Consider the following 12,090-nt stretch of genomic DNA (forward strand, 5'->3'; position numbering starts at 1 on the left):
TTATGTTACATAATGTCCAGTGGCATTAAGGGAAGAGTGATGGTTTCTGTGCCATACAACTTGGTTAGTGGTCTGGGGTATCTAATTTTAAGGTAGCACCTTGCTGTATAAACTTGATATTATCTCTATTAGTGCACACAGCACCTGTTGCACTAACGTCTTTGCCATGGCTGTAGTGGTTTTACTGCAGCTGTTGTGACTGGGTCAAGATGTCTGGCTGGGGCTGAAAATGCTGTTGTGATTCTATAAAAGGTTATAAACATGTGTCCTGTCTATTTTGGTTCTGGCCGTTTAAAATATTTTTGATGTGTTTTCCTTTTAGGGTGATGTATTGAGTACCAAATACCAGGTAGATCTTGGAGATGGCTTTAAGGCGATATATGTGAACCTTACAATGACTGGAGAGCCCATCCGTCACCGCTATGAGAATCCTGGGATTTACCGCGTGTCAGTGAAGGCTGAAAATGTGGCTGGGCATGACGAGGCTGTGGTGTTCGTCCAAGTCAACTGTAAATCAGCTCTTTGGTTTTCTTACTTTTGCCACTGTGTAAAAACCTCATGTCAGCTATGAAGTAGGAAAGAAAATTACTAGTCGCAATTAGGAAAAACATATTTTTCAATATCCTCTTGCACCCTTGAAGTGTTGTGTGTTGTTAATGCAGAGGCTTGTAAACCAAATGCAGTAGGAGGTCAGAATTAGTTTTGTTTGGATTTGGCAGGAGGATGGTTTATTAATCTTTTAAATAACAAGCATGCCTCAGTACAAATTTCAGATTTGATCTATCTTCCTGATTCAACACCTGTTGTCAGCCTTAGCAGCTAAAATTTAATACTTTAAGTTATGTCTTTTTAAAGCTTCTAAGTGCAGTGTAAAGTAAGTTAACAGATGTGTTGGGAAACATATGAGCACTTGTATGATTTTTAAAAATAGTCAAAATCTCAGTGGTTCTAAATCTAAATTTTAGGTAGTTAATTCTCACAGAGTTTTAAATGGTGCTTGGATATAACTTCATGCTTGCAGGCAGTATGACTTGACTTATAATTCTCTTCCTCTCCTTAATTAAGACCAAAACCCCGCAATACAACAGATATAAAATAAAGAATAGCATGGCCCTGGGAATATCATGCACCATTGCAAGCTTAATGTACCTCAGGCATCTCATAACTGAAATGAAGAGGAAAACTCAAAAGTGAAACTGATTTTTCCTCTTCAAGATTCAAGACAGCTATTGCCTGTTTTCAAATGTGTCAAAAATTCAGAAACGAGTAACATCAAAGGAAAAGATACTCATCTTGCGTTCCCCAGGTGTCTGTTTCCCTCTGTTGTGAGTGGTGTGTCTTCCATCTTAATCCCAAAGCAATGGAAATCACTGGAGCCATATACCAGGTTGTGCACAGATCCATGCGCTTTATGTCAGCTTGTCTAGTGGCTGCTGATATTTATGTATTTTGCTAGTCAGCATCCTTGAGTTCAGAGTTTCCAGTTCTACTTTGATTAGCAGATGAAGCCAAACCCATTCATGCTAAGGACTAATCTCCGTTAGTATCAAGCAGAAAGAATCAGAATCAAATTTTACACCTCTGTTTCATTATCTGTTTCTTTGTTGTGTTTGTTTTTTTAAATAATTTGAGCTCCAGAGAGCTCAGATAAATTACTTAGGGCTTCACTATTACTCTTTAGAAGCTTTTAGGTGCTGAGAAGTAGAGTAGGCAGAGAAATAGTAGATCTGTACAAGGCAATGAACAGGAAAAAACTCTGTGTGACACAAGTAAATGACTGGTGCATTAAAGGGACTTTGGTGCTGAAGTACAGAGGCAGCAGGGCACTGAGGCAGATGTGATCCCTTCCTGGGCCTGCCCACAGATGCTGCACGGGGGCTAGAAGACTCATGGAACTGTGTTACACAGCCTGCTTGAATAAATGCTTTCCATGTGATTTGTTCTCTTTAATTTTTTAGGTAAATTACAAGATTTGAGGAAATTAGTTGGCACTAATTAAACTGCAATTTCTACATTTTAGTGAAACACTAATAGCTATTAAGGGACATTTTTCACTGTGGAATACCATGAAAGCAGGAATCTCTGTAGAATCCTGTTTTCAGGAGTCAGCAGTCTCCAACTGATGTATTATGCCTGGGGAATTATTTAGAGACCAATGGTAGAGGAAATATTTTTCACTTCTGCCAGGTTACTATTACCTGTAATGCAGGACAATTACAAGAATTTTGGCCTGTCATCCAAATCATGCTTTCTGATCCAGATTAAACAATCTACAACTTTTTAATGAACTGCAAGAGAAATTAGAGCAATCTGATAGCATAAATGTGAGTAGGCAACAGTAGAGGCCCAAGAATTCAGAATTAAAAAAGCCTGAAGAGCTACATACATTAATATATAGACTGCGTGCATTTTAGTTTTCATGGAACTATGACCTTTGTAGCGTGGAACTTCAGAAACTGTACTGAAATTTTAACTTACTTAAATAGAAACCATGTAAGCCAAATTCAATCTTAATTGTACACACTTAAGGGTGCTATGAAGCTTGTTCAAATGCATTATGGAATTGTATGACATAGGCAAGCAGAAGAATTTGCAGTAATTATTCTCAGCTCTTTAATATATAGAAACAACAGACTTGAAATAACAGCTGTCGTTCAAGTACTAAACAACTTGGCCTCTAAAAATTTTGGAAAATAAATTAATCTTCTTCAGGAACAAAACCATATCTCAAAGTGATCAGTTTCCTCTGTGAAAACACTAATTTATGGCAAAAGCAAAAAAGTTTCGCAGCTCCCTCCAGAAGGAAAATCTGTTTCTAGAAGGAACAAATTTAATTAATTTCTGACTTTTCTTCAAGGCACCGGCAACAGGAGAAGCATTTTTACTCCCCTGGAAGCTACTGAAGAAATTTTTTAAAGCACACAACATGTCTTGAATTCATATAGGTGGTTAAAGAGTTATTGGGCAAAATGCAGAGTGAAAGTAGAGCCTTACATACAGATGAAGCAGCACACAGACCAGGTGAAGTGAGGTGGAAAAGGAGGTTGGACAACTTGTTCTCAGAAGTTCAGTCAGTTTAGTCAAAATGAATTAGAAGTGAACAGGCAATGACTCAGTTCCTGATACAGAATAAGAGAAATACTTTAGAACAGTGTTAATTACCTTTAAGTTTGCACTGAGATGAAAAGCCTTTGAATGAGTTAAAAGATATTTAGAATGGACCAAAAATGGGTGGGTTAGTATTCATTCTGTGCAATGAATGAATGTTGGGCTATATGGTGGTTTCGTATCCTGGGTAGTTGGTGCAGGTGAAGAAGTTAAGAAATTCTAGTTATCACATTGTACTGTTGAAAAGCTTTTACCTTCAGACATTCTGATAAAGATATACTGGGAAACCTCTGAGGGAAAGGTTTTCTTTCAACACAGTTATTGTGCTGTGAAACAGCACAACACTAATAAACACAACATTTACAAGCAGATAAAACTGTTGTAATGATGCATTTCTTTTAAACAAATAATAATGTTTATGGCTTTGGTAGTTCAGAAAGGAATAAACTTACTCTAAGGCACATTTTAGAGTACAGAGGTTATCTATTTTGATTTGCAAATAAATGCTCCCCTGATGTACACATCTATTTTAAAGCATGCATTAATGAGATTTTTTGTGTGGTGTGAGCCTAACAGCTGATATTTTATAATGAAAATGAGTAGTCAGCAGCATTCTTTTTCAGTTTTCTGCTTTTCCCATAGCAATTTGAGATGTTAGATTTCTATTCATTTGATCTTTTGTTACTAAGTTAAAAAAAAAAAGCTGAGATTGCTGTTTCCACTTTTTAACTGGAGTATTTGCTTATGTGTTCTAGAATTGGACATGAATGAAAAGAATGGGCATGAGAGAAGTGCATTTTGTTGATCTGTCTTATTGCTTTAAGATTTTGTTTGAGGGGTTTTGGGCTGATCTGGGGGATGTTTTTTGGTTGAAATGAGGTCTTTCCAATTATGTCCATAGCTTTCAACATGGATGTAAAAGAGGGAGAAAGGAGGGAAAAATAAGTTCAGGATGTTATGGTGAACAGATGAGAGGCTTTTGGGGAGAGAGGTGTTAATGAATTGATGAATTCTTATTCAGTGATGTTTTTGGAACTTTGTCCAGCTCCACTCCAGGCTTTAAATTTAGAAGTGGTTCCAGTCATTGGGAGAAACCAGGAGGTGAACCTGACAGCCATCATACTGCCTAAGAACCCTAATTTGACAGTTTTCTACTGGTGGATAGGAAACAATCTTCAGGTACACAAATGATTTTGACTGAGATTCTTTTAAATCTTTTTCCAATAAGGGTTGTCCCTTTCTTTCAATTTCTAAACTGTTTCCTTTGTGTGGGGGCAAACAACAATTTATTCTACTTCATTACCTGTGGAAAATAACAACTTGTAGAGGGGGATGGATTTGGGATCATAACTTGTAAATGATGCAACCTGGATTTATGCACTTCCAAGCTAATAATGAGTGATATAAATTATAGTGCCATACAGATATATATATATATGTGTGTGTGTGTGTGTGTGTATATTTTTTTTCATTGTATAGATAAATATTTTCTGGGAGTCTAAAATAATATCATATCAAAAATTAAGGAATATCTTAAAGAATATCAAAACATTGAGAGCACTCAAACAATCTAGTGTTTTTCATTTGGGGATCAAAGTCTATATAAATAGGTCCTAGATCATTAAATATCCGAGTATTTCAATTGGGAATATTTATTGTGTAGCTGGGTTAATATCTTTTAAGGCAATTCCTTCAATAACAGGTAAGTAAAATATTTTCTTTATGAGGCAGACTGAGTGTGACAGAGGAATGCTTCAAATAAGTGCAGTGAACTTTCTTCTTGTGAATGTGCTGTCTCCCATAATCCCAGCCTGTATCTGTTCATAATTTTTGACTTTGCCATTGCTGGTACAGGCACTGCAGGTCTTGTGAAGGTTTTATAATTCATAAGGAAGTGGTCAGGGAACAGAGTATCTCAGCTCCACCTTAGAGGTTACTGTTGGCTGGTGCTCTAAATTGACAGCATTAATCCTTTTGACCCTGACATACCCTACATTCTTTGAGGCAAATGACTTGCTTTATATAATCTTGTAGAGATTGTTGAGTCTCCCTCAGACTCCATTAACTTCAGTGGAATCTGACTGAAAACCTAATATGCAACCGATTACTCTAAAAGAAATATTTTCCTCATCTGGCTGCTATTCTGTTTATAAAGGATGCTTTTAGGGAAAGAAAATTATATATTGAAAATTGTAATTGATCCATTTGATGAAACATTGGTACATTTAAAATTGATGTGAAAAATTTTTGGTGATATTTTTAACAACAGGTTCTTCAGGCACTGTTCTCATGGTTCTTGTTGAAATTCTGTTTTTAACTGTTCTTTGTTTTTTTAAAGCCACTGCTTACATTGGAGAGTTTTCTGGTGACAAAGTTTGCTGAGACAGGTGATGTCAGAGTTACGGTGCAAGTCTCCTGTGGGAGCTCTATGCTTCAGGACTCAAAAGTTGTCCATGTTTTTGGTGAGACCTTAGTCTTTTTCATTTTTTTGTTTAATATGTATTAATTGTTGGACCTCTAAAACCAGCCCTGGTGCAACTGAACCTAGTGTAAAATGATATCTAATGCCAGACTTAATTCTTAAAATTAGAGGCATGAACTGTCACTAGATAACCACAAAGCTGAAAAGTGGGATTGTATGGGAGGCTTAATCTCAAACACTTTGTTTCCTTTGCTTATTTTAAATGTTACTGTGGTTTCCAAATGCTATATGTAAAGTGTTTTAGTAGTATTTTCGCCTCTGACTAGAAAGTTTCCCAGAATTTCTAAGTAAAGTAGTCTAAATACCTCTGGAAAAAAAAGAACATTTAGTTGTGTGTATGCTCTCCGCATTGAAAACAATGTCAAATAACTGCCTTTAATCACAATACGTCACTGTTACCTTGATGTTTATCTGAGATTTTGGATCAAATATAGCTCTGCTGTAATTATGAAATAACCCTTCAGCTCTTGTTCCGCACTGTGCCCTGGTGTGGCTTTTTTGTGTTTTATAATGTGGTGACAAGGCAAAATATACTGTGGAAAATGTAGTGCTGGCAAATTATTTGCATTTGTATTTGTGCTGTCACATGTGGGAATTGTGATAAGTATAAAAGCTTTCATTTCAATGCAGAGCTAAAAGCCTTTGGATATCATGCAATACAAGATGTGATATATCTCTATTGTCTGAAGAAGATTCTGTTATTTTTGCTTTTAGTATACTAATTAATTTAAAATAATGGTAAAAGCGCCACTTATGCTAAATGGAGCTTTTATGAACCTTCTCCTTTTCTGAGATAAATGGATATAACATTTATACTACCACTTATAAATGCATCAGCTTTTTTAGAAGTATTCAGAAGTATAACACTCCTAGTGTGACTACATCAATGGCTTTGTCATTCCAGTGCTCCTTTTGCCAATCCTAATATCAAGATCATGAAAGTACTGGCCATCAGGAACATAAAGAAACTTTTGAAAAAGCAAGCCACATTAAAATATAATTCTGTTGGAAATACTGGGGGGAGGCAGGTTTGTCTCGTGTGTTCCAGAGGTTCTCTACCTCTGCTTTGCATTAAGTTCCCCAGGTTTTCGTCAAAGGAGCCTGTAGGTAGAAAGGGAAGATGTTAGAGACTACTTTCTGAGGTTCAACCCATTTCTAGTATTTCAGATATTTTTGACAAGTCCAGAGAAATATTGTGGGTGTACCTTTGTTTTATTCTTTTTTTTCAAAGAGGGCAGTAGTTAGCCTTTGTAATATCATTTCTGTTCTTATTTCATATCTAATTTATGAAGTAAAGTATTCATTTTATATGGAAAACAGAAATGTGCAGTGGAAAAACCCCCACATGCTTATAATCCAGTGAGGGTAAAATCCTTTGGTACATTCTCATTTCAAATAAAAGAAACCAATGACTTCTGTGTAATACTCCCTTATTGACCTAAGGGAAAATTATTGGGAACATTATGACCCCAAAACATGTATGTAGATCTGCTTTATTTCTTTTTCTTCCTCCTTTTTTAGTCTTTAAGCACAAACTTGATGATGTTGATGAAAATACAGAAAGAAATTGAATGCCTGACAACAGAGAGCAGTGGGGGTCCTAGATACTGCAGTGCTGCACAGCAAAAAAGTGCTAAATACAGATTTTTAGCTTTTAGTTCTACCAAACCCCTTTTGCAATCTGGTTTATTTCTTGCTGTTTCTTTTTGTTTTTCCAGATCATTTTCATGTTCTTCCTCTGAAGTTTACTAAGCACCTGGACATGTACAACCCCGACATACCGGAGTGGAGGGAAGACATAGGGCGGGTAGTGACGCGACTCCTTGCAAAGGTACTCTTTCAGATTGGTCATAAAATGTTCCCTTGCCAGTCATAAAGCTTGAAGGTTAAGTTAATACCTTCTCATTTAGAAGGGATTTAGAAATGGAGGCAGAGCAAAATAATAAAATGAACCTCATGAGCCACATTTCAAGCAAGTTTGTGCCTAGTGTCACTTTTAAGTGCAAGCTGTAGACAATGATATTGTAACATCGACAGTTTAGGTCTAACACAGTCTAATTGGCAATTAATGCTAAATATTGCTCTCTGGGATTAGGGATAGACATATTAGCAAATACTACTGACTGCAAAGCAGGAAGAGTTAAGTAGCTTAAATGTGATAGATTTAGAAGCTAAAGAATGTGTAATATAATAGACATCATCTTTGTGTATAAACAAAGCAGAAAGAAAGAATTTACTATGCTGGTTCTGTAACTTGGAAAATTATATATAACCTATAGGCACACAGTTTGTACCACTGGTTTTTTAGAGCATGTTCACAAAAGAAACGTGGTTTGGGAACAGCTGAATCCTATAGGCTAAATCAAATTTAAAACTATGCTGTAGTACTGTGGCATTACATCACCTCACAGAAACTTTGAGCTCGAGAGCTGTGCTCTTCAGGTACACACCCTGCCAGCAACCAAGGGTGCCCACACTGGCTTTTGTGAGAGCAGTAGCACTGAGGAACATGTTGATATTGTTTATAAAATATTTGCATTTTAAATCACTTTACTTCTCCTGGATTTACAATTGTGCAAATCAGGTTCTAAACTTTTTGACTTTATGTAGTTTCCTACCTTTTTTTTTTTTGTTTGAGATTCTTATCAAATGTCAAATTAATTTCTTGCTTTTATCAACTTAAACTCATTCCATAAGCTGTGTCAGTCAAAAAAACATTTTATTCCCTTATAAAATAAGCTCTTGCATTTTAATAATTACTAAAACATTTGCCAAAGTATATGAACAATTTAATGGAGCTTCAGAATCTGTTTGAGGAAGGCTAAGGAAAGTGCCCAGGGTATGGTCATTAGAATTGTGTGGCTGCATTGTACAAAACATGGAGAAATTTGGGACTAAAAGCCAAATTTGCACAAACTATTTTACAAAGGGATGTATTTGACTTTCAGCAGGGGAATGAAGGTATTTATTACAATTTCAGGAACTGAACCCCTCAGTGTTCTTAGTCTCACGTTGGAAGACTTCCTTCTGTCCATTAAGCACCTTCCAAAGTAACCTACTGAAGCTAAAGTCAGCTGTAATGACTATGCACTTCTAAGTGTACACTGTGTCTGAATGGCTCACAAAAGATCCTAAATCCCTTGGTGTTTTTTTTTTATGTTACCTTTGAAAATCTCAGCCATTAGAGAGTTTTGACAAAACCTGAAAACCTCTTCATTTTGCTTCTTTTCTTGATGCCACTGAATTACTTTAATGTGATAACAACACTTAGCTCTTCCAATCTTCAAAGAGCAACTCACATTTCCATGTATTTATGTTTGACTTTGTTCATGTTTCACCTTCTAGTGGAATCCTCTTTAAATATTAAGGATCTGAACACTGAAGCCTAGAAGCTGTATGTGGAGTTACTCAAGTATTTTATATAAAACACAAAGTGTGTTTTCCTGTGATTTGCCAGATGCCTTTGTTGTCTTTACAGGAGACCAGTATACCTGAAGAAACTCTCATGACAGTTGTGAAGCCTGGTCTGCCCACAGCTGCTGACTTGCATGTGCTACTACCAGCAAATCAACCAAAAAAGAAGAGAAGCATAACTAGTGATAAGGTAACCAGAACAATGCACATCTGCCTAGGACAGTCTTCATCCTGTTTTGCAATAAGTGGCTGTACTCTCATTGTCTTTATATGAAATTAAGAGATGATCCCTACCTATATAAAGATCTCACTCCCACCTGACAAGATACACGAATGCTACAGCAGGTATATTTGCTGTGTTTGACAGTGCACAGACCAGCAGCTGCCTACATTTCTGTTTTTATATTACTGCTAATAGACATTGCTTTAGATATTGATATGTGCATATAAATTTGTTGATTTAGACTTGAATGGCACAAATTCCTATAAAATGTGTTATATCAGAATTGATTGTGACTCAAGAAATATCCTGAAAATATACCCTATGCAAATGACCTTAGAAGCAATAGCTTCTATTAGGTCAACAGGAAAATACTCATGTTGTCATATATTTAAAGATTCCTTGCATTCTCTTCTGTTACTAGAAGAAAATTAAAGGTTTTTATTATGAGTCAGTGGAAGGATGTGCTTTGTCACCCTGCTCATGCCAGTTCTCAAAATCAGTGTTGTGACACTTTTGTGAGGACTCAGCAATGCAGAATGTTTTCTGCACATTTGGAGGAGGTGTCCCAGAAACCCTTAACATAGACATAGTTAAAAAATTTCTTCCCTTAAAGAGAACCTCTTTGTTCTCGGTTGAAAACCATTTAGATTTGGGAATATTACATTATTTCAGAAAGATTAAAGGCAATAATTTCTTGTTCAGGCAGAGAACACCTGCTTGCTGGAGATTTTATTGGTGCTTTACATGAAGTGTTGGGATGTAATACTGTTTATTAAGTTAGCTATATAGAGTAGGAATCATTACTGATAGAAGTAGCCATCAATAACAAAGATGGTAAGTAAGTTGTCAGTGTAGTACGAGGAGCCCTTTGGAAAATTCTGAAATTTGGTCCCACTCTGACAAGAGCCCTTTTTGTTTCAAATACATGCATGAAGAAATAAGAGCTGACTATGATTTAACCTGCTTTAATAACACAGAAATTTCAAAAGTATTCCATTCTAATTATTGACTCCAGAGAAGACTTGGTTGCTTAATTTATGTGCATCTATTACATTTCTAATGTCAGGTGGGATGAGTCCAGGTGAAAGAGTCAATTAAAGTACAATTAAACTAAAATCTGGAAAACAGGGGCTCTGAGGAAGATTTCTATCCAGACAAAATCATTTTCATGAAAATTCCCAGTGAGTTGCTTTGGCAAAAAGGGAAAGTGAGAACCCAAGATGTATAAGTGGGTAAGAGTTTGAATGGTGTCATTATTTTTCATTCTTTTACATTCTTATAATGCAGGAGCCATTGTGTTCACATGTTCAAATATTGTCATTGTAAATGATGTTGAAAAGGAAGATGGAAAATTCAAATGCTGGTATAAGAACCTTAACTTAGGAAGTCTAGAGAGGAGCTCCAAAGACTGCATTTGTTTTTTAAGATGTTGGAGAGGTGGCAGCACTATGCTCAGTAAATACCTTGGAGCAGAAAAATAAAAACCCACAAGCACTGAAAAAACCATCAGTCTCCCAGTGAAATAACTAAGCCAGAACCTTTGGATGGATTCACATGAGATTCAAATTTTTGACCCGAGGACATGTTGTTCATATAGATTTGGGTGGGAACCCAGAAGTGGGGAGTTAAATAACGAACAAGTCTTAATCAGTTAAGCAAAAACCACAGCAAATGTTGGGTTCCTTAGGAACCTGCCAGGAAAATATGAGGAGTCAAAAGTTATGGAGCTCAGAAATTTCGTTTACTGGCTGTAAGTCAGATTGACCTAAAGTAGTTGTCCCTCTTGCACTATATGCCATGAACACATGAATGAACCTGGATTGATACGAAGAAACTTTATTTCATTGGTAGCAGCATCACTTTAAAGCTTCCTAGTCAGTAGAGTTGTCATATTCGTTATCTTTTCAGGCTTTGGGCAACAAGATAAATACTTAGGAGCAATCTGCTGTAATTGTCTTGTGAAATAACTGAAGCCATGCTCACTTCACCCTTATGTTGAGTCATTCCCACATAAAAGAATATAATAAGTCAGTGGAATGGCTTCAGAAGTTAGATATTTCTCAAAAAGAATGATGATATTTGAACTTTTGTATAGTGTCTGTCCATAATATGAGAGGGACTACAGGGATTTTTATCCATTATACTTCAAAAGATTGTCAAAGATGAGAATAATTGATAATATCATACAAGAAGTTACTTGTGAATGTTTCATGAATATAATGCAAATTTCTAATTTGGCATCCTCTGGGAAGTTGTGTCCCAAATTATAAGGCATAGAGTATGAAACTAGATTTGATCTTTTAGAAAATTGACCATGTTTAAGATACAAGCAAGTAGAAGATATAATTCAGACAATTTGTCATCTGGGGTTAGGATCTGATGGTATATTTAACGGTTCTGCTCCATAAAAATATGAGAGACCATAATTCACTATGCTCTATCCACTGGAGGCAAATGGGAGGAGTACCGATTTTTTTTTCACATGGATGAATGTATATATTTCTGTGGGATATTGTTAAAAATTAGCTATAAATGGAATTCATTCCATTACAGGTAAGGCGATAAGGTAAATTATGACATGCAGTTCATTATTAAATAGCAGTTACTTTTTATAGCAGCAAATCCAAAGTGACATCACAGGTTTTCTTCTGATAAGTTAGAAGAATGGGGAGTTTTTAAGATGGATTGTGCATTGTGTGAGTTATGACCCAGGTAAACCCAATAGCGCGTGCAAATTACTTGCTGTCTGTCACATACTGGGTAAACATAAAGACTTGGGTAATCAAAAAGATTTGGCTATAAAATTTTGACATTTTCAGCTTTTATGTCTTCTGGAGTTTTGCTTAATTTTTAAATATTGAAT

At 36.0% G+C, this 12,090-nt stretch overlaps 1 protein-coding gene across 6 annotated transcripts in view; it reads left to right on the plus strand.

Annotated features, from left to right (window-relative positions):
- SORCS2 (sortilin related VPS10 domain containing receptor 2) overlaps window positions 1-12,090 on the plus strand; it is a 544,237-nt gene that overhangs the window by 508,279 nt on the left and 23,868 nt on the right. For all 6 annotated transcript variants that reach the window (XM_039550615.1, XM_039550614.1, XM_039550616.1 and 3 more), the window contains 5 exons: window positions 323-509; window positions 4,154-4,287; window positions 5,447-5,570; window positions 7,309-7,421; window positions 9,069-9,194. In XM_039550615.1, the coding sequence (XP_039406549.1) occupies window positions 323-509; window positions 4,154-4,287; window positions 5,447-5,570; window positions 7,309-7,421; window positions 9,069-9,194 (684 nt within the window). The remainder of the gene's footprint in view (window positions 1-322; window positions 510-4,153; window positions 4,288-5,446; window positions 5,571-7,308; window positions 7,422-9,068; window positions 9,195-12,090) is intronic.

Source organism: Corvus cornix, chromosome 4, assembly GCF_000738735.6.
Source record: "Corvus cornix cornix isolate S_Up_H32 chromosome 4, ASM73873v5, whole genome shotgun sequence".
NCBI lineage: Eukaryota > Metazoa > Chordata > Aves > Passeriformes > Corvidae > Corvus > Corvus cornix.